General features: G+C 46.4%; 1 protein-coding gene across 3 annotated transcripts in view; it reads left to right on the top strand.

Annotated features, from left to right (window-relative positions):
- Positions 1 to 10128, top strand: part of CASP7 (caspase 7) — a 37214-nt gene extending 27086 nt beyond the window's left edge. The window contains exons 1-6 of one of the 3 annotated variants that reach the window (XR_010747648.1): positions 2722 to 2871; positions 3216 to 3344; positions 4162 to 4337; positions 5070 to 5199; positions 8518 to 9399; positions 9437 to 10128. Coding sequence is in view for 2 of the 3 variants with exons in the window: in XM_066355241.1 (XP_066211338.1) it covers positions 2733 to 2871; positions 3216 to 3344; positions 4162 to 4337; positions 5070 to 5199; positions 8518 to 8765 (822 nt within the window). In the remaining variant the exon portion in view is untranslated. Of the gene's footprint in view, positions 1 to 2721; positions 2872 to 3215; positions 3345 to 4161; positions 4338 to 5069; positions 5200 to 8517 lie in introns of those variants that run through there. The other 2 variants (XM_066355241.1, XM_066355240.1) reach the window with 2 other exon arrangements.
- The last annotated feature ends 13056 nt before the right edge of the window (positions 10129 to 23184 follow it).

Here is a 23184-nt window from a genome sequence, read left to right as displayed (position 1 = left end):
CTGGCCCTCCTACGGTCTAAGGGACAGTGAACTGGCCCCCTGTGTAAAATGTTTGGGGACCCCTGCTCTACAGAGTGCCTACTCCAACAGAGTCCCCTTTCTAATTTTGTGAGTCACAGAAGGCTTCATCCTCCAGGAGAGGGCACTGGTGCTCTGTGAAGGGCAGGGACTCACTGGCCCCGTCACACGGGTGGAGGGACACAGAGCTCTGTCTGACCCCACGCCCAGAAGAAGTGTGAAGAGAACCAAGCATCACCTGCAGACAGACAACAGACAGAGGGAGGGGTAGGTTAGAACAGGGCTCGGGAGACTTCTTTAAAAATAAAAGGATGTGGAAGAAATTTGTCCTCAGAGAAGTGGAAGATCAAGTCATGTTGAAGCTGAAAACTCTTTCAAGGAGTCTGAAGTTTCGACCTACAAGCTAATCCATAATCTGGACCAGGGTCGGCAGGGGGCACGGGAGAAGGCCACGTCCGTTCAGACGTTCTGAGAGACCCAGCAGATGCGGTGTGGTGACCACGCAGAGCGCAGTACCTTGGACCCGCAATTGCAGGGTGACAAGCTTAGCTTTCCCTTTCGTGTTGCTGCTTCCCGCTTTTGAGCGGCACTGGGGCGGAATGGTGGACAGATCATTCTAACAGACCTTCAAGGGCTTCGGACTCTAGGACGCTGGCGTGGAAGCCTGATGGTCCCCCTTTGCCCATCACGAGCTGGTGACCTTGGCCAACCCTGGGTCACTCTCTGGGCTTCCGATTTCATATCCGAGAAATGAGGGAATGAGACTCAAGTCTTTCATTCTTACAACACATTCTTTTTTTAAATCCGGGCTCCCCTGACTAGAAGCTCTTGTGCTTATTGTACAACATTTAATAAAACGGGCAAGAGCAGGGCTATGGGATGTGTCCAGGATCTCGGGCAGAAGCGCCAGCCTTTCATTGTTAAGTTTGATGCAGTGGTTTTTCACAGGTACCCTTCTCAGGTTGAGTTAGTTCCGTTGTCGTCCTTGTTGACTCAGCATGTTCATTGTAACAGGGTGATGAAATTTTTTTTCAAACACTTCTTCTGTATCGGTTGAGTTGATCATATGGTGTTTGTCCTTTGTTGATCTGATGGACAACATTAACTGATTTTTGGAGCTTACACCAAATCACAGTAGGTCACGGTGTAGAATGCCGTTTATAGGTTGCTGGATTTGACTTGGTAATATTTTGTTAGGGATTTTTTGCGCCTATATTCATAAGGGATATTGGCCTATAGATTAAAAACAAATATGTATTGACCAACTTAGGCATTGTTTTAGGTGTTAGGGATTCCGCAGTTTTTCAGAACAGATTACAAGATAAAATCTCTTCTTTCACGGAACTTAAATTCAAGTGGATGACTAGCAAGACTGCTTTGTCCTCACGCTGGACTTTTGTTTCCCCTCTGTCCTCGGTGGCAGCCCCTGTTCAGACCTCAGTGCTTACTTGTTAGACTTTTGGCAAACTGGAGATTGGAAGGGGCCTGCTGTCTTTTTAAAATTGCTGTTCCATCTCTCCTCCTCGTATAATGTATAGCAGTGGTCCCTAACCTTTTTTGGGCCACGGACCGGTTTAATGTCAGAAAATATTTTCACGGTCCTGCCTTTAGGGTGGGACGGATAAATGTATCATGTGACCGAGACAAGCGTCAAGAGTGAGTCTTAGACAGATGTAACAGAGGGAATCTTGTCATTTTTTAAAAATAAAACATCGTTCAGACTTAAATATAAATAAAAAGGAAATAATGTAAGTTATTTATTCTTTCTCTGTGGACCGGTACCAAATGGCCCAAGGACCGGTACTGGTCCGCGGCCCGGGGCTGGGGACCACTGATATAAAGGATAATTCAGTTATAACCTCCACACAGAAAAGGGCACACACTAATGGATTTGCACTATCTGGCACAACCATGGAAAACCAGCACTCATGTCAAGAACAAAATGTGACCAACATCTGAGAAAGTCCCTAATGTCCCTTCCAGTCCCTAACCCTCCCACCTTTGGGAAAACGACCTCCCCACTTCTAGTAATACCAGGTAGGAGTTTTTGGAATGTTATAAAAAAATAGAGCACACTGTGACAGGTGCCCTTCTGCATCTTGGTTCTCCCACTCGGGATCATTCCTGGGAGGTTCGTTCACGGGGCTTCACACTGTCACGGTCTGTTCATTCTCTCTGTTGTCTGGGATTGCCCTCTACGAATATTCAACAGTTTCTCCATGCTGCTGTCAGTGGACATTTGGGTTATTTCCTGTTTGAGGCTATCGCTACAGATGCCGTGGCTCTGAGAACGTGTTTGCTCCCTTGGGGATACATAGGCAGGAGCGGAACTGCGCTGGGATAGCATAGGTTGAAGTTCAGGGTTCGTAGACTTCTGCCAGCCCTCTGCAACGGATGTATCAATACCAAGGAGGCGCTCCCCTGCCGTGTGTGAGGATTCCGGCTGCTGCATGTGGTCACCAACACGTGGCAGTCGTTCCGGTGTCACACTGAGATTTTAATTTGCATTTCTCTAATATCTAATGAAGTTAAGTCCCATGTTCCTTTTCGATGAGATCATTAAAGAGAGGCACCTGTCGGCCCAGGTCTTTTTGTCACGGATATTGCCGCTTCCTTGGGCACCCTTTTCCTGCCGACAGGAAAAGCGTGAGGCCATATCTCTCCAGCCCTCTTCCGCAGCCCCTGACTGGCTTCGTATATATTTCCCCAGGAAGAAGAAGAAGAATGACTCTGGGAAATCAGCCCCACTCGGGCGCACCCGGGACCGAGAGCCTGATTATGAATATAACATGGCTTTTGAGAAGGTGGGCGAATGCATCATAATAAACAACAAGAACTTCCACGAATCAACAGGTAGGTGCTGTGGGCGTGGGCTGATCCCTCCGGTTCCCCTTGGTTTCTTCCGCTTGCGTTAAGACTGTGTCAGACAGACATTCAGCGGAGACTCTGCCCGCCCACTGTGACAGACTGCCCCTTCGTAGATGGGGTTCGCATGTCCAGGAGAAAGGGATGCAGAGACCTTGGGGACATTCAGTCTAACCCGCCATGGGCATGAGCTGAGACTCGAGGGGAACTGCTTGGCCTTGACTGCAGCTCAGAGTTACCACTTCACTGCACCTGGCACCTGGCCGGATGGTGCCGGCACGCGGTACTGGGCCAGGGATTGTCCGTCGTGAACTGGTGCTTGATTCCCACAGAAATGAGCGTCCGGACAGGAACGGACAAAGATGCTGAGAACCTTCGCAAATGCTTCCTAGACCTGGGTTTCAACGTGGTCGTCCATAATGACTGCTCCTGTGCCAAGATGCTAGAAGTGCTGAAAAAAGGTGCGTGCCACCCCCGCCTCTCCCATCCTCTTCCTGCTCGGAGAGGCGGGGCCCCAGCTGGTCTCCGGAGGGTGCTCCCTGGGACACAATTGCAGGCTGGGAAGACCTTCCTTCCTCTGTTCCACCTCGTACTTCTCAGGGCAGGCAGGTCTCTTACAGGAAACTTAGATCTCTCCCTAAAAAGATGAGATCAGCTTGTATGACAGCAAAAGATACAGAAGAGGGAGCCCCACAAACCTCAGAGTGGCTTTACCCCTCCCCCACCCCTGGCCACCACCGTTCTGCTGTCTGCCTCTGTGACCTTGACTCCTAGGTACCTCATTAGTGGAATCATCACCTATTGGCCTGCTAGTGACTGGCTTATTTCACTTAGCACGATGTTTTCTTTTCTTTAGCAAATATAATACTTGCCTGACACTCACTATGTGGCCTGCCTTGCAAATATTAACTCATTTAATAGTTACTATCCTATCCATGTTACAGATGAGGAAACAGAAGCACAGAATGGCAAAGGAACTTACCCTGTGTCACAGACCTACCAAACACGTAGGGTCACCCCCGTGAGCATCCCAAATGCTGCCTCTTAGCAGCTGCCCGAACCCTCCCCAACGTGGGGCTCACTTCCCCATGGGACAGCTCCATTCTGATTTCAGACTCAGTGGGAATTCTAGAGTTTTCTCTCTCACTTCTCTCCCCTGGCCCCCCTTCTCTGCAGAGGGCTGTTCCTCCCCCTGACTAGGCTGGAAGGGAACCCTACCTCTGAGGCCCCTCAAGGCTGGTGCTTTAGCTTTTCAGCATTCAAATTGCTTGCTTGCAGCTTCCGAGGAGGACCACGGAAAGTCAGCCTGCTTCGCCTGCGTCTTACTAAGCCATGGAGAAGAAGACTTTATTTATGGAACAGATGGCAAGATAGCAATCAAGGACTTGACGATCCACTTTCGCGGGGACAGATGCAAATCCCTCTTAGGGAAACCCAAACTCTTTTTCATTCAGGTAATCCCTTTTCAAAGCCCACCCCACGGAAAATGGGGACTGATTACGGGGTGGCTTGGATTGTATTATCTTTACAAATCTGGACTTTTTCGATCGGGGTCTGCAAATTTGGATTTTGTTTTTCTACCTCCCAACGCTTGGCTGCTATGTTTCCTTCAGATCACAGGTGATGAGAGTTTCTTTGAGACATCGCGATGCTTTGCTTTTTTGCCTTGCCGACTAATTCAATTTGATGTTCATTTTGTCCAGTGGTAGTCAACCTGGTCCCTACTGCCCACGAGTGGGCCTTCCAGCTTTCATGGTGGGTGGTAGCAGAGCAACCAAAGTATAAATAAAAAGATAAATTTAACTATAGTAAGTTGTTTTATAAAGATTTATTCTGCCAAACTTAGCAAAAATCCGACATAAAGTACTTGGTAAGTAATTATTATTATATGCTTTAACTTGCTGTAACTCTGCTTTATAAATTTTATAAAGTAAAGTTACTTCCCTACCTTATAAATCATCATTATTGTGGAACCGGTGGGCGGTTAGAAAATTTTACTACTAACAGAGATACAAAAGTGGGCAGTAGGTATAAAAAGGTTGACTACCCCCGATCTAGTCGTTGATCAGATTTTCCTGAGCCCCTCATGCATGCCAAGTGCAGTTCCAGGCACTGGGACACAGCTCTGGGCACCACATGCATTTCTGTTCCCTGCTCCATGGAGTGATCTCTGCTTTGCCCGTTAGGCATGCCAGGGGACAGAGCTCGATGACGGGATCCAGGCTGACTCGGGGCCCATCAACGACTCAGACGCCAGTGCCCGGTCCAAGATCCCAGTGGAGGCTGACTTTCTCTTCGCCCATTCCACGGTTCCAGGTACCCAGTCCGTTGTCTGCTAGCTGGAACATGCCGTTCCACAGCCAAGTGCGGGCTCGGGGCTCTAGTACATTTCCCATTGCCACCGTGATCAATTACCACAAACACACACAAATGGATGACCTTCCGGTTCTGGAGGTCAGAATTCCAAAGTGGGTTGGCAGGGCTGCATCCCCGCTGGAGCCTGTCGGGGTGAAACCCCTGTCCTTGCTTTTTCCAGCATGTTAGAACCTCCCACATTCCTTGGCTTGGGGCCCCTTCCTCCAGCTTCAAAGTCAGCAACCTCACATCTCTCCGACCCTTCCTCAGTCCTCATTTCCTCTGACCACAGCTGGGAAAGGGCCTCTTCTTTTAAGGACGCCTGTGATTAGATCTGGCCCACTAGGACAAGTCAGGCTAATCCCTCCCTTCATTTCCTTAACCTTAATCACACTTGCAAAGTCCTTTCGCCAGTCAGGTAACGGCGTCACAGGTTTCCAGGTGAGAGCACGGACATCCCTGGGGGCCATTCTGCTTACCATAGGGATCTATTCACATTTCTCTCCAAGAAAGCAGAATTCTCTCGTTTATTACCACAGTTATTGTTGGTATAAGAACAGTTGTAAAGCATTTTAAATGCACATAGAGTGACTGTCATCCTACACAGAATGTTTAGGAAAGGCATTATGGCTGTCCTGATTTTATAGATGAAAAAAAAATTGAGCTTGGGTAAGCCTTAGTGATGTGCTCAAGGTCACATTGAGATTTCAGGACATAATAGAGAATGATAACCTCACAAGTTTTTAGGGTTAAGGAAAGAATTTGGTCTTCCTGCTCTTGAGAAGGAGGTAGTGTAATGGGGGCATCTGTCTGTGAACAATTCAGTGGTTGGGGTATAGGGGGTCTGAGCAGGTCTGGGGGAAGGTAGGGAAGACGAGATGGGGGAGCCCTCAGGAGACAGGGAAGAGGGGCTTTCCTGAGTTTTAAAAAATCAAACAGGCTTACCAGAGACAGTGCTGAGAGGTCAGTGGTGAAACTCATAAGACAGCACCACAGGATGAATCAGTCGGCTCAGGCTGCTGTAACAAAACCCCACAGACTGGGGCGGGGGGTGGGGTGTAAACAACAGAAACTTCTCATAGTTCTGGAGGCAGGAAGGTTCAAAGTCAAGGTACCGGCCCGTTTGGTTTCTCATGAGGGCTGTCTTTTGGCTTGTAGGTGGCAGCCCCCTCACAGTGTCCTCACATGGAAGAGAGATTACCGCCCCGGGTGCAGGGTGTTGGCAAGGTTTAAACCTGGACAGGTGGACAGGGAGCCCCATGTGGCGGAGCCTGTGTGCTGCGCTAAGCAGCGGCACTTCTCGGTGATGGAGGTGTGCTAGTAGGAGGGCCACAGGGTGAGATCTGTGTATTCCAGTGGTTACCTCCAAGACCACCCAGGACAGGGGTGAGAGGCCACCAACCTGGGGGCAGTCATGAAGTGGAGATGGTAGCACAGGTCCTGTATGGAATGAGGTGACTCAGGTGACACCGACACAAATGAAATGCGTTGTCCTGCTGAACCATAGAGCTCAGTCCCCATGCTTATAGAGTGCACCCCAACCGCATCACACAGGGAGCTTATTTCTGTTTAGTGTATCGTTATTCAATAACTGATTATTATAAATGATAATGCCGATGACCCAGTTCTCATCAGATTGGTGTGACCAATTGGCGAGAAGCACAGCTCATCACATAAACCAAATACAACTTTGGTGTCACAGTCTCCTTTTAAACCGGGGTCTGGGTGCGGTGGCATCCTCCCTTGCCCCTAGATGGAAACTCCAGCAGGTCCACAGCTTTGCTCCTCACGCTAAGATGTTAGACAATATTGTAGTCATTGGCAGTTGCAATTTTATAACTAGTGTGTCCAGTCTGAGAAAATAATTAAAATCCTGAACCTGACTTGGCCTTAAATTTCTCCCAGTTCCAGATCCGCCCTGCCATCCGGCTCAGGTGCTAAGGGACGTTGGTCCTCCTCCTCCGCTTGTCCGATCCCCCCCCTTTTTTTTTTCCTTTTTTTTTTTTTTTTTTTTTTTTTTCCTGAAGCTGGAAACGGGGAGAGACAGTCAGACAGACTCCCGCATGCACCCGACCGGGATCCACCCGGCACGCCCACCAGCGGGCAACGCTCTGCCCACCAGGGGGCGATGCTCTGCCCCTCCGGGGCGTCGCTCTGCCGCGACCAGAGCCACTCTAGTGCCTGGGGCAGAGGCCAAGGAGCCACCCCCAGCGCCCGGGCCATCTTTGCTCCAATGGAGCCTTGGCTGCGGGAGGGGAAGAGAGAGACAGAGAGGAAGGAGGGGGTGGGGGTGGAGAAGCAGATGGGCGCTTCTCCTATGTGCCCTGGCCGGAATCGAACCCGGGTCCCCCACACACCAGGCCGACGCTCTACCGCTGAGCCAACCGGCCAGGGCCCCGATCCCCTTTTAGAGTCTCCTGTGGTCAGAGATGGGGGGGAGGGTGGTGAGTGAAGGGGAAGACCCCGGTCCCATGGTCACCTGGCTGCTTGTGCTCTGAGCCAGTGGATGATGAAAGCAAGTACTTTCCTCGTGGGCATTTTCATGAGGCCCCGAGTTCCCTGGACCCTGCTCCACCGTGGCCCTTGGATTTGCTTCTCTGTTCTTGGTTCTGCATCCCGACTCCTTCTTCAGCTCCTGGCCATCCTCCAGGGTACGCACCCAGCCTCTTTCTACAGAGGTCTCCTTGCCCCTTCAAGAAACCTGTCGGACAGGACCCGGGCCAACTAACAGGAGCTTCCTCTGCCCTGGGCCACGTGTGGTGTATCCGAAACACACCCCATGCCCTGTGGTCTCCCCGGGGCAGCAGGGTTTCCTGGCTGTGCCCCTAAGCAGGTGGTCATTCAGCCACCTGTCACTTCCAGATTTCTTCAGCAGGAACCAGCCTCTAGTGCTCCCTCGTGGGTAGGAACACATCCCAGCGTTCTGTGAGGTGCCCTGACTTAGATTAGAAAGCAGCCCTCCCTCCGGAGGGTGGGGAGGCGGTCCAGTGACGGAGCGGGTCTCCAGCATTGCTTCGGAAAGCTCCGTGTGTGGCTTGCGTCATGCTCACTTAGGTGTCTGCCACGTCTCCATGCTGGAGCACCCAGCCGATTGAGCATCTTCCCGCAGCCCTCTTCATCTCAGATGTTTGCTCTCGGGGCAGCCTAATCCTCATTAGGGACTTGCATACTGAGCAGGGTAAATAATGTCATGGCCCCAAACACTGAGAGCTCCTTCTCAGGGGCGAGCAGGGCTGCGGCGGGGTCCGCTGATCCGATCTTCTTGCTCTCCTGTTAAAGGCTATTACGCGTGGCGGTGCTCAGAGAAAGGCTCGTGGTTCATTCAGGCCCTCTGCTCCAACCTGAACAAGCACGGGAAGAGGCTGGAGATCTTGCAGATCCTCACCCGAGTGAACTACACCGTGGCCAGGGACTTCCAGTCTCAGTCCAAGGACCCACACTTCAACGAGAAGAAGCAGATCCCCTGCATGGTCTCCATGCTCACCAAGGAGCTGTACTTCTCCTCGGCACAGCAGGGGTGCCATTGAGTTGAAAAGCAATGGATCTCTTCTTGATGAATCAGGTTTCTTCTGGATGCTCTTGAAATCTCTGTAAATTCTGAAGGATTGTTATTTCAGGAAAATGTGTTGATTCAACGGGAAAGAAACTTCCTGGTGCTGTCTTAAGTTCTGTGAATGTTCAGACTTTTTTACAATGTTATCTATGTGATGATCTGTTTGTCATTTCCTCTGAATATGATTTTTTGTTTGTATTTTTCCTCAGTTGTCACATGTAGTACATGCAATGAAAATGACCTTGCAGATGACTCTTGGCTGCATCCACTGTGACTGGGGATGCCATTGGTGGATGGTCAGAGTCATATTTGTACCTGGCAAAGAGAGTCCGTATGCTTGACAGAGCACAGCCGAGGGGTATTTATTCCCCCATATCACAGAAGATGAGTCGAGAGTGTGGTTTGAGTGATTTTTCAGTGCAGAAATTTCCAGATCAGTTAGAGGGTGAAAATAACATAATGATTCTATCACGCAGCAGTCAGGGTCCAGTCGGGAAAACAGGAACCGTTCCAGGTATTCAGCGGAGGAATTGAACAGAAAATTGACTCGCCTAGGTGATAAAAGAGAAGCCAGATACGAGGAAGCTGTTAGCACCCGGGGCTGTGAGGTGGCGTGGCTCCCTGAGTCCAAACTGGGGCTGTGAGGTGGCGTGGTTCCCTGAGTCCAAACTGGGATCCCCCATAGCAGTGAGAGCCATGCTGGGGGGCTGCCTCATGGGAGCTGGGACCACCATGGACAGGAGTTGTGGAAAATGGAGCCATAGGAGGGGCCAAGCCACGCCAGAGATGGAGCAACACCAGATGAGTCAGACATGGAGAAGTGTCCTCAAGTCTCCCACCAGCACCTTACCCTTCCAGCCCCACTTGGAAGTCAGCTGACAGGCACCCTGGGAAGTATATTTCCCTGTAACAGCAGAGCAAGGGACAGTGAAGGGGGCGGGGGTGGGGGGGTGGGGAGGAGGAACCGGAAGTGGATACAAGCCTTCCTACACTGTGAACGGCAGTAATTACATTCCCTCCTGTTCAGAGATTCTTTCGTTCATTCATTTACTCTTTCTATTGTCAGATAATCAATACATTGCCCACTATGTGCAAAATAATCTGTTTTAGTTTTCATAGGTACTTGAAAGTTTCTAGATTATTCCACACCTTATTCTAAATACATTTTCTTGTTACCTCTGATTCTCTACAGTGGAGGATATTGTATGAAAAGATTTCTTGCACTTTGTTTTCAAGGTGGGGCAGTTATCTAAATTCTTGATAAATCACTACTTTATTCTGTTAATAACTGATTGACAGGCGTTCATATTTATTGATTAAAATATGGTTACTTAATTTCTGACTCGTCGTTTCCTTTCCTTTTGAAGTGTTTTATGGCAGTGGGGACATGTGAAAACAGGAAAAGAACAGACCCTTCTGACCTGACCTCAACACAAAATGTAACTCATGTTTCTTCTGAAGCTAAAACATGGATAAAATAAGGAGTAATCACTGAAACTCTTCACATAAAGGGTTAATCAACTTACAAAACTGTGATGGGCTGCTGTTTATTAACTTGACAACAAATCAGATGGTGTAAAACTATCTTTCAGTAACAAGACTAATTTAGGGTCAGTTTATTTTACTTGCCCCTGGTTTCCTGCCATCTAAATTATACCGAATGTTCAAAATTTAAGTGGAGATCATAAGTCAAGAACCCACAAGCATCTAGCCTCCTTTCCCCAGAATCATAAGCTGTTCTTTGGAAAATAGACTATCCTGTTGGGTGTCCCTATTATGGAAATAAATGTGTGGCTACATACTCTTTTCTTTTTTTATATAAATTTTTTTTTTTTTTTGTATTTTTCTGAAGCTGGAAACGGGGAGAGACAGTCAGACAAACTCCCGCATGCGCCCTACCGGGATCCACCCGGCATGCCCACCAGGGGCGATGCTCTGCCCACCAGGGGGCGATGCTCTGCCCCTCCGGGGCATCGCTCTGCCGCGACAAGAGCCACTCCAGCGCCTGGGGCAGAGGCCAAGGAGCCATCCCCAGCGCCCGGGCCATCTCTGCTCCAATGGAGCCTCGGCTGTGGGAGGGGAAGAGAGAGACAGAGAGGAAGGAGGGGGTGGGGGTGGAGAAGCAAATGGGCGCTTCTCCTATGTGCCCTGGCCGGGAATCGAACCCGGGTCCCCTGCTGAGCCAACCGGCCAGGGCCTACATACTCTTTTAATTTGTAATTTGAAGTAAAACAAAAAGAAATCATAGAGCTCTAGTTATTTGTCTTGAAAGCTTTATTAAAGAGAAAGAAATGACCTCATGTTAAAAAGCTGTTAATTTTTAAATTCTTTTCTGTGCAGTTACAGTTACTTAGTTCATCAATAACACTGGGGAACAAAATTTTTGTTGCATCCACAAAAACACTTGTTCTTACCTAATTCGAGTGTGTTGATCTCAAATCTGACTTTAGTTTTTCTCTGTAAGCTACAGTTAGTTTGCAATTCAAGATTTTAGGTTTTCATCCTACTGTAAAATTTTCAACATTTAGTTTAACATAATGAAGTAGAATGTCTTCTTGGGCATCATCTTTGTGAAAATATAATAATTTATATAATGCAGTAAATACACTAATACACTAAAAGATATGATTGCATCAGAATTTGTCTACAATTTTGAAATAGAACATATTAAAACACTTATTTTAATCATAAAATTTGCGCAAAACTTATTTAAATTCTATTCAGGCAAAAATTTGCGTTTGTAGCTCTTGTGTTTGTGTACTTGTTGAGGACAATGTTGTTTGATGCTCCAGCAGTAGTCTGCTCATCACTAACAGCTCCAAGATTTTCGGGAAACTTATCAAGATGGCTGTTCAGGAAGTGAATCTTAACGCTCATGTTACATCCAATGTCGCGGAAAGCCAACAGCATCCTTTGAACTAGAAGTTCATAGTTTTCTGCTTTTTTGTTGCCAAGGAAGTTCTTTGTAACCGCCACAAAAGACTACCATGCTGCTTTCTCCTCCTTATTCATCTTTCTGGCAAATTCTTCATCATGTATGAGGGTTCGAATTTGAGGTCCATCAAATACACCTTCTACTCGAAAGACAAGTCAGGAAAAGCAGAAATAATCTGTTGAAAACATTCACTTTCTCTATTCAAAGCCTGAACAAACTGCTTCATTAAGCCAAGTTTGATGTGAAGTGGGGGGAAAATGATCCTGTCTCGATTAACTACAGGTTCATTCACAATATTTTGCATCCCTACTTCCAGAGCTTCACGTTTTGGCCACTCTTCGGTCCAGTGTTTCTCCCGAGCTCAGCTGTCTCACAGACACAGAAAGCAAGGATACTTCATGAAACCTCTGTTGTCCTAGCAGGAAATTTAAGATCCATACAAATGATCCAGTTATGTTCCTCATACTTCAGAAAGTCGAGGACAATTTTTATGTCATTATAATCTTCTCACAGATGAGTTGAATAACCAATTGGAACCGCTGCATAAACATTACCGTTTTGTAGGAAAACACATTTCAGATTCCATTTAGAGCTGTCAAGAAATAGCCACCATTCTATTGGACTGTAAGTGGTAACACCTAGCTGGCTGAGAAGACTACTGATATCATGACAGTAAACAAAGTGTTTGTCTTTGGAAAAAAAGTCCACAAAAATTTGTTCACACTTCCTGAAATGGGATACTTTAGCTGACCGGTAAAGTACATTCTTTTCTTGAAGCCTGGAGACTAATAACTCAGCTGCTTTCTTTGATAGGCCCAAATCTCTTACTAAGTCATTCAATTTGGGTTGGCTAAACTGCTGAGGGGTTAATGACTGCTTGGCATCAGAAGAAGACCCTTCAGATTCTACAACCATTTCCTCATGCATCTTATCAAAATACACTTGATCACCATGTTCACTTTCTTCATCCTTAGAAGAAATAAAACTGGAACCGGGAATGTCTCAGAGTGTGGGATAGGTCGTATTGCTGAAGGAATATTAAGATATGTGATCATATGCTGTAATTTCTTGCCAATGCCCTTTGTATGGATCGGACAGAAATAACAGTCACTGCTGTAGTCCATAGGTTCACGCCAAACCATGGGAATACCAAAAGGCATTCCTTTGTGTTTTTCTTTTGTCCAGTCATGAAGCATTTCCTCACAATTATGACACACAATATGAGGAGCCCAATTCTTGTCTTGATCGCCAAGGAGAACTTGAAAATAGGCAATATATGCATATGTTACAAATGATGAAATATTGTGCCTTTGACGTTGAAGTGTGTAACAGCCACATATATAACAGAAGGTGTCAGGACTATTCTTACATTTACGCCTACTCGAAGAAGCCATGATTCAACCTTAAAACAAAATAAGAGGGTGTTTTTATCAGATAATAATTTTTTACATTTAAAAACAACTACAAGTATGTAAAAGTGATATTTGTAAAACATTAATTGCCTTGTGGTTATATTCAATCCAAGAGTCGTTGCCCTTTAACTCCAATTTAAAAACCAATGCATGCCGTAAACTGTAACAAAAAGAAATTAAAATTGCATAAAAACTAGAGCATGCACCAAAAAACGATTTCAGATTTGGAATCAGCAATGAAGAAATATATATAGAAACAGTTCTAAAACCTCATGCAACAGAAAATGAAAAAAAAATTGTTCCCCAGTGTAATGAATATTATTACCTCATGCCCCTTAGATGTAAGTCATTGTTAAGAAAGAGCCTTTGTCCTTGACAACTTCACTGAGCAGACAGACACTTGTTTATCAAGAGTACAAATTCTGTTCAGTGATGGGTATGTGTTCAGTCATCTCCATTTTTAAATTTTTCAATCTTTTTATTACCTGAAATTCTGATAACAAGTTACCATCAAAGGGAACTCCATCCTGGGGAATATACATTTGTAGTTTTCATTCTTCCTTAGGACTTAAGCTCCTCCTTCCAAAAGTAGCAGGCTGTTTCACATAAAGAAGACAAGGTAGGTCCTCAGTGACATAATCTGCTCAAATCTGGGTTCTTTATTTTTTCTCAAAGTGACACTTCAGTCTCTATCCTGGGCTTTTTCTCTGAGCAAGATTCCATAAACCATCATAAGCCTATTATGTTTGTAAATTACCCACCCTACGTCTCAAAATAAAGGGCTAGGATTCAGGGTTTTCTCATGATTTACAACCTCAAAAATAAAAAAAGCCAAGGCCTGACCAGTTAGCTCAGTGGTAGAGCATTGGCCTGGTGTGTAGGAGTCCTGGATTCGATTCCTGGCCAGAGCACACAGGAGAAGCGCCCATCTGCTTCTCCACCCCTCCCCCTCTCCTTCCTCTCTGTCTCTCTCTTCCCCTCCCGCAGCCAAGGCTCAATTAGAGCAAAGATGGCCCGGGCGCTGGGGATGGCTCTGTGGCCTCTGCCTCAGGCGCTAGACTGGCTCTGGTTGCAACAGAGCGATGCCCCAGATGGGCAGAGCATCGCCCCCTGGTGGGCTTGCCAGGTGGATCCCAGTCGGGCACATGCAGGAGTCTGTCTGACTGCCTCCTTGTTTCCAACTTCAGACAAAAAAAAAAAAACAAGGCCTCACTGTGAAAGAGAAAATGATGTCCACTGACAGGGCACAGACATCGGTTGACAAATCCTTTATTTCGTTCAGCCTGGGAGTGTGTCACCTGAAATCTCGTGTGCAGCAGCTCTGGCTGCTGAGGCTGGCCTGTGGACTTGGTAGGAGCACACCCTTCGGCCTAGCTCTTCCTCTTTCGGGCCCCTTTCCAGCAGACAGACATCAGGTGAGAAGCAGTGGTGGTCACCAGTCCAAAGCAGCAAGTCCTCTGTGTCATTAGGCAGGGAGACACAAGACAGTAGCCCGGGTGTCAGTCACTTCTGAGGGAATGTGATCCTTATCGGTTCTTCAAAGACATGCAGATCAAAGGGAGTTTTTTGCTTGTTTGTTTTTTACCCTGTTCGCCTTATAAATATTTTAGTGTCTTCCACACCAAGGATGTACACAGTGACATCAGCATCCCCTGGGAGCTCGGCAGAAATGCAGACTCTCCGGCCCCGCCCCAGCTCTCCTCACCAACAATCTGCACCTCAGCCAGACCCCCCTACTCCAGTGGTCCCCAACCTTTTTTGGGCCACGGACCGGTTTAATGTAGAAAATATTTTCACGGACCAGCCTTTAGGGTGGGACAGATAAATGTATCACGTGACCGAGACAAGCATCAAGAGTGAGTCTTAGACGGATGTAACAGAGGGAATCTGGTCATTTTTTAAAAATAAAACATCATTCAGACTTAAATATAAATAAAACAGAAATAATGTAAGTTATTTATTCTTTCTCTGCGGACTGGTACCAAATGGCCCATGGACCGGGACCGGTCCACAGCCTGGGGGTTGGGGACCACTGCCCAAGGGGACCCATGTGCACACTGCAGTTTGAGAAGCTCCGTTTTGAGGGCAAGGATCACTGTTTACACATTTTCAGTTCCCCACACTGGCTGATCAAGTAGGTCCCTGAAAAGAATGAGTGAAGGAGCAAACATATTTTGGAACCTTCGCAGAAGATAGGTTTTCAAGCATCTCTGAACCTTCAGCACGTCCTCTTGTAAAACTACACGATGGCCTTAATTTACATGGTGCACATTCTACACCCTTCTCCATTTTAAATGAGCCTTCTGCTGAGCGATGTAATTGGATTGTTTATTTGTTCTTACAGTGTCTACAAATGTGAATTGCAGCCTTTAAAATGCCTTCGTAAGCAGACCAGGAGTAAGGGACTGCTCCTTGCATGCTTCCGTTGGCGGATGGAGCTGTTAAACATTGAAGCCACCAAGTCGGTCTCTTCCCACCTGTCCTTGGATCCCTGTGGACCAAGAGAATTATCCTGTCCCCTGCCAGCATGCCCCAGGCTATCGATCACCCTTTTGATAGACCCTCAGGGCTGTGGTTTGGATCAGATGGCAGATGATTCTTTTTGGTTTATGAATCATTACCACACACACACCAAGAACACACTTGGAAAGCCCCGGTCCCTGTCTATAGTACTGACCTGGCCATGGAAACTCCATCAGCTTGCTGGTTCACGCGTGAATAGCCCTCTAAAATGTATATCGTCAACATCTGAAAACACAAAAGCCAAAAATGACGAGTTGGCTTTGGTGTGACTTTTGTTTTACGTGCCACTATAAATATTTATGGTACTACAGTTTTCTGATAAATTTGTTTTAAGTATAGAAAGACAATCTACGCCAAAGGATTTGCATTTGGAAGGCGCACAGGGTTATGGCTGCAGACATACACAGCTTGAGCGCTTGACCCCTGATGGTCTGACCCAGATGGAGGCATGAGGTTCAGGAAGGATTTGGAAAAGAGAAGTATAAACAGTCTGATAGGTTTGGTCTGTATTGCTAGTTCCAACTTAAGTTGTTTAAGTCATAACTCCAATCAGCACAGCATCAAACTTATCTCAGGATCTAGAGTTAGCAGAGGTGTTTTAACCATTAATACTTGGAAATTTGGCCGTGAGTCCCGTCTGAGTTCCAATCCTAGCCCTGTCATCTGACCATACCATGTACCCTTAGGTAATCCTTCAGTTTCCCTATCAACACATGACTTTAGTAACGTGAAGATTAACCGAGGTCACATATGGGAAGGGCTTAGCACAATGCCTAGCACAAAACACTCAGAATGTCAGTATCATAGATGGTGATGATCATAAACATGACCTGAAGCTTACAGAAAGGGCAAGAATAGAAGATACTCCACTGGACCCTCCACTCATTCTTTCTGCTTCAAAGACTGTTTTCTTGATCATGTCTTCTAGTCTATGCTTTTCAAAGTGAGACCTCTCAGGAGTACAGGTTTTATACCAAAGATCGGTATTTACAGCAAACCTTCAAAGAGTCCTACTAAATACTAGGTGTTGTATGACTGGAGGGGCTAAAAAGGTGACACGAAATGATGCTTGCCCCAGAGGAGGTAAACACTCTCCACTCTGCTACAATAGCGAATGTAACAGAGTTGTGTGAGCATCACTCTAGAACAGTGGTCCCCAACCCCCGGGCCGCGGACCAGTACCAGTCCACAGAGAAAGAATAAATAACTTACATTATTTCCATTTTATTTATATTTAAGTCTGAACGATGTTTTATTTTTGAAAAATGACCAGATTCCCTCTGTTACATCCGTCTAAGACTCACCCTTGACTCTTCTCTCTGTCACATGATACATTATCCGTCCTACCCTAAAGGTCAGTCTGTGAAAATATTTTCTGACATTAAACCGGTCCATGGCCCAAAAAAGGTTGGGACCACTGCTCTAGAATACAGATGAGGGGGGTATCCCTCTGCTTGGGGATTCAGCGAGGGGTTCCCAGAGGAAATTTCTAATTGTCGTCTATTTCAGCCTCCCAACTGGCTAAGAAGAGGCAACAGAGAAGGGACAGGACGGTCACATGGCTCCTTTACTCTAGTGGTTCTCAAGCTTGTCTGAGAATTCCAGAGGACCTGTTTAGGAAGCCGATTCCTGCACCCTGTCTCACCCCCATTGTAATTCAGTATTTCTGGAGTAGAAACTAGGAATCTGCACATTTAACGCACTTGCCTGGAGCTTCTGACGTAGATGGTCCTCGGACAACATGCTTCGTACTGATAACCAGAGACATGAGTGGCAGCAAAGCCTGAATCAAACATCTGGAAGAGACCATTAAAGGGCCAGCAACTCACTGGCTACTCACAGGCCCTGTATCTTAATCAGTTTGGGCTGCTATGTAGCAAATAACCTGGACTGGTTGACTTTAACAACAAACATTTATTTCTCGCCATTCTGAAGACTGGGAAGCCCAAGGTCAATGGGTTGACAGACTCAGTGTCTGGTGAGAGTCTGTTTTCTGGCTCATAGACTTCGCCTCTTTGCTGTATCTTCACACGGCAGAAACAACCAAGGAGCTCTCTGGGGTCCCTTTCATAAGGGCACTAATCCCATTCATGAAGGTTGCACCCTCATGACCTGATCATCACCTCCCAAAGGCCCCGCTCCCAAATACCATCACTTTGGGGGTTAGGTTTTAACATATGAATTTTAGGGGGATATAAACATTCAGTCCATAATCAGTTAACCATCCTACCTCCATCCAGTTTGAATGGCCAAGGATCCGAGGCACATATGTGCTCAGAACTAGAGAACTCTTTCCAAGGGACTTTCACAAGCTGAACAGTGACTTCAAGCCAAGGGCAACTTTTGAGGACGCCTGTGCAGAGTGAGGGAGAAGCTGACCGGCAGACAGTCTGCCACGGACGGGTGCAGGTGCACTGGCTTCTCCAGCTGGTGTCAGCAGACGCACCTCTTTCCTTCCTCTCAGATCATTTAGGCCAGTGTTTTCAACTGCTGGTCCACCAGAAATGTCACGCCAGTCCACGAAAGTTTACCGCCCTGATGTCGTATGAAGATTACAGAACCAATGATCTTAGTCGAATTCACTTATGCTCAGGATGATTTCTGCCTTAGGAGCTGTCCCTGAAATAATTCTCCTATTTTCACCGGTCCCCGAGCGTAAAAGGGTTGAAAACCACTGATGTGGGCAATCATTTCTAGACAAGGAGGGCCACCCATTCTTTTCCTCCCCTCCTTTCCCTCGTAGGCACCACACTGCAACATGCTCCCTTTAACATGACCAACATTTCTGAAAAGAATTTTCCTCTACAAATACCTTTTATAATTAATACTAACTAGGTTGCTGTTAAGTAGGGAAGGAAAAAAGGAATTCTCAAGTGAGGTTTTTTTATACTAGAGTATATATAGGACCAACTCTTAAAGTCTTAGGAGCATCAGCTTGTGCAAATTATCTTTTCTAACTTATGAAGTTTCCAGCTGTCTTAAGGGCTGAAGGTGTTTAAGCCCTGAGATAAAAGAAACAAAGTATCTTTCTTATGTGTTCCTAATTGCAATTTTGACTGGCATTAGAAGTCTGCTTGCCTCTTGAGACTTTTGCCAGCATACCTTAATTGCACAAATATTTACAGACTGCTGAAGCCAGGGGATGCTTATACCATAAAAGATATGGAACACTTGAGAAAAAGAGGAAAAAAGCCTCTTTGACACATTATATCTGTGGCCAGTTACCCAGAATCAGCATAAACTAATTTGCCCCTTAGCCTCAGCGAAAGTGTTTAAAGAACGTTGTCCCGGGGTTGATTTAGTATTTACTTGGCTGGCTGTGGATGCTGAAGTCTTTTTTTAAAAGCCTGTGGGTGACACTATTTTTTTTTTCAGGGTAAAAAATAAGGTTTCCAAAAATACATATGCATCTTATGGATTGTTATATTGTCAACACTTTTCATCTTCCCAGCCACCCACGTGGCAGGGAAGAGGTTTCTCCAGGGGTTGTTCCAAATCTGAGAGGCTTCAGAAAGCTAACTTGGACAAGCTGGAACACATGACCAGCCAAGCCCTGAGGCTGTTCACGCCATCTTGTTGTCCTAGCATGTGGGTTACAAACAAAGCCTTTTCAAGCCAGCTTTGACCTGTTCACGTTGTATGATCTTGGGGAATCACTCAAGCTCTCGAGATCATTTTTTCCCCATCTTAACATAGAAAGAGTCCTAGGTGGGTAGGGAGGCAGTGGCACCTCCCTCCAAGGATCTGGTGAAAAGTAAATGAGAATAACAAGCGCCAAGCACTTAGCACAATGCCCAGCACGCAGAAAGTGCTGAGTAAGGGTTTGCCTGTGTTTTTAAAACCAGCCTGACCTGGTAAATAACTCAGGCCCCAGAAAGGACATTAGGAAAAGTGGGAGAAGGGAAAGGAGAGATTCTAACACAAAGAAGAGGCTCTGTGGGAGGATAATGGCTACTCGTAGAGGAGAGGAAGATCGTGGGCAGACGCTGAAGACGCCAGGGCGGTCATGGGAAGGCGCGGGAATGGCAGAACCAGGGCCTAAGCTTCTGAAGAGGAGTGGGCACTCCGTGTAGGTATGGCCCATGAGGAAAGGGGGCCCAGTTAGTTACACTGGAATTTCAGCACAACAATTTTCTAACATAAGTATGTTCTCCCGATATTGCTCAGTTAAACTGAGCATTCAGTTTGGGGTGGGTTATTTTTTTTTTTTATTGTTTTGCTCTGTTATTCCTTTTTGTTTGTTTGTTTGTTGTTTGTTTGTTTTGCTCCATCCGACCAGCCCTGACTCTGCAGACCACTGTTCTAGCTGCTGCCACCTCCTTTTGGCCCTGAATGCCCACTTCCCAGGGATGTTAGGAGGAGCCAAAAATAGCGTTGGAAACGGCTTTGCAAACTCTATAAAGAACTATGAAATCAAGTCAAGTTTTCCCCGGGTGTGTGTTGTTAGGGAATCTGAGTCATCGAGCAAAAGCCGGGTCTTTGTGAATTTAAGGAGATGTATGGAAAATCCCAAGGAGTCCGGGAGTTAATGCAGAAGGAGGGTTCTAGAAACCCTAATGACAGGGACTAGATGGGATGGTTCCCCATTGTGGCTACATCCGACAATCACACGGAGATCTGTTCCAGTCCCAATACCAGCAATACCCCAGACCAACTGAGTCAGGACCTGCGAGGGTGGGGCCCGGAAGCAGTGTTGTTAAACCTCTCCGTGTTATTCCAGATTGTAGCCAAGCTCGGAGTCCAGCAGTCGAAACTACCTGAGAAAGGGTGGGTTGAACAGCTTAGAAGCTTTGGACCCTGGGGAAGACCCTAAGGATGGGCACACTCGTTAATGAGACTGCGCGTAAGAAGGAGAGGAGGCGGAAAAGCCAAACACAAGAGAGGGGGGTATTTGTAAAGCTAGATCAATTATATCTGCTTTAAAAAGTTAAATTGTAAAACATTTTAAAATGACGTAAAGACTGAGGGCAAGTGAGTATGGCTGTTTTTAAAACCAGGAGATTTGGATGTGAGCTGGAAGCAGTGGGTTAGGTAAGGATACCCGGCAAAAAAATCTCTGTAATTAAGCAACCAGCACTGAATAAGCCACATGCCCAAGGAAACAGTGGTCCCTTTCAGTCAAAAGGGTAAAAGATCCATTTGTGATTGAAAAGGGCTGTGTTGGAGGATCTGTACTTTCAGTGAAATCACAGTTGGTTCACAATTTCCCTTCTAAGTTATGACAGGACATGTGGGAGCTGAAGACCAATTTCTTTTGGGCATAAAGGTATAGAAGGAGTGGGTGGTTATGTAAAAATGCACTAACTAGTGTTCTGAGTAAACTACACCTACCTGAGAAGCTACCACTAGTCTTGGACTAACCATGATAGAGACCTAAAAGAAAATAACCGTACATATGAATAGAGCGGGGAATAAAACAGTCTCAGTCCTCACAGAAGTGATAGTTTAGTGGGGAAGACAAATAGTTACTATAATTTCTTATAGTGAGAAGTGGTATGAAGAAAGAAAAAGCAGGGTGGTAAGTAGCCCAGGAACAGTGGGGAAGGGCAGGTTAAGTTAGGTAAGGGAAAAGCCTCTCTAAGGCTCACATATGAGTGAAGTGAGGGAGTGGGCCATGTGGATGTGTGAAGAAGGAGGGTTCTATGCAAAGCAAGTAGCAGGTGCAAAGGCCCTGAGGCAGCCACCACCAGGACATATTTGAGAAACTTCAAGAAACCCAATGCTATAGAGCAGAATGATAAAAAATAAGGATAGAAGGCAGACATGGCCAGAGCATGTAGGGCTTTCCACATGGTGAGCAGCACCTTGGATTTTATTCTCATACAATGGGAACACATTAGAGGGATTTGAGCAGAAAAGTGATAGTTCAGTCAACTATTGTCAAAGGGACTGTGGAGAATGGATTCAAGAAAGAAAGAGTAGATATAGGGAGCCCAGTGAGAAGCCGTTGCAGTGGTGCAAGGTTGTGAGAAGCAGTCAGATATGGGCTTTATCTTGAAGGCAGAACCAGCAGGTTTGCTGATTGATTGGAAGTGGGAACATGGGAAAGGCCTAGAAATCTGAGGATGACTTCTAGGCTTACGGCCTGAACAGATTGATGAAATGCTTCTGCTTCCGGAGACTGGAAAGAGGTTTAGGGGATGGGGTGAAAATGTTGAAAATTGAGACTTTTGTTTCGCACAAGTTGTCTGAGTTCCCCACTAGACATCCACTGTAGACCCTTATGTTAACACATCCAACATGCATATCTCTGTCTTCGTTGCCTGTTGCTACTGTAACAAATTTGCCACACACTTAGTGGTTTAATATTAATTTATTCTCTTTGACTTCTGAAGGTCATAAATACAAAGTCAAGGCACTTCAAGGGCTGTGTTCCTTCTGGTGGCTGCAGGGGAAAATCTATTTCCTTGCTTTTTCCAGAGCAGGGGTCCCCAAACTTTTTACACAGGGGGCCAGTTCATTGTCCCTCAGACCATTAAAGGGCCGCCACATACAGCGCTTCTCTCACTGACCACTAATGAAAGAGGTGCCCCTTCTGGAAGTGCGGGGGGTGGGGTGGATAAATGGCCTCAGGGGGCCGCATATGGCCCGTGGGCCGTAGTTTGGGGACACCTGCTCTAGAGGTTGCCCACATTCCGTGGCCTTTGGCCCCTTCCTCCACTTCAAAGCCAACAGCCTAGCATCTTCTCTGTTCGCCAACCTCCTGCCTCCCTCTTGAAAGGACCCTTGAGGTTACAGCAGCCCCACCTGGATAAACCAGGATAATCTCCCCATCTCAATATCCTTAATTTACTCCTCTGCAGTGTCCCCTTTGCCACGTGGGTAACATATTCACAGGTTCCAGGGATTGGGATATGGCCATCTTGGGGTGGAGGGAAGCATGATTTAGTTTACATTTTTCTCTACTTCTTTATCCTCAAAACTTTGAGCTGAAAATAGCAATGTGTCCAACAACAACAAAAAAAACACCTGCATTTCACAGACCTATTAGCAGGTAAAAGTGACAAGAGCATTTTCCCAAAGGAGACTGTGTAGCAGATGCTGGTGGCGGCCACCTGTCCCTACCTCGGGCTAACCTCTTCAGTGCAGGGGTCTACTCCCAAGTTCCAATACCTAGCTAGGTTTTCTACATAATGGGACCAATGATACCTGTACCCTGCGTAGGATACACAAGGGAAAAACAGAAAAAAACACCTTTGTTGAATGCTGACTGTGCTACATGCTTTTTATATGTATAATCTTATCTTGTGAGGTCAACACGATCCCACCCATTCTGAAGATGAGAAAACTGAAACTAGCCAGCGTCTCTCAATGGCCGCCTCGCAGAGCTGGTTCAAACCCAGCTACACCATGAAAGAAAAAGATTAAAATGTTGTATGGTCATTTCTAAAGGTGATCAAAGAAGATAAAATTTATTAGCCACTTCCTCTTTCCCCCTAAAAATCTTTAATATAAATGAAAATACACCGAAGGCCCCATGGAGGCCGGGGGCCACCAAGCAGGTCTAAGAGCGGCCATCACGT

Source organism: Saccopteryx leptura, chromosome 13 (genome assembly GCF_036850995.1).
Source record: "Saccopteryx leptura isolate mSacLep1 chromosome 13, mSacLep1_pri_phased_curated, whole genome shotgun sequence".
Lineage (NCBI taxonomy): Eukaryota > Metazoa > Chordata > Mammalia > Chiroptera > Emballonuridae > Saccopteryx > Saccopteryx leptura.
The sequence above is the reverse complement of the archived record's forward strand: the minus strand, read 5'-3'. Positions and strand labels throughout refer to the sequence as shown.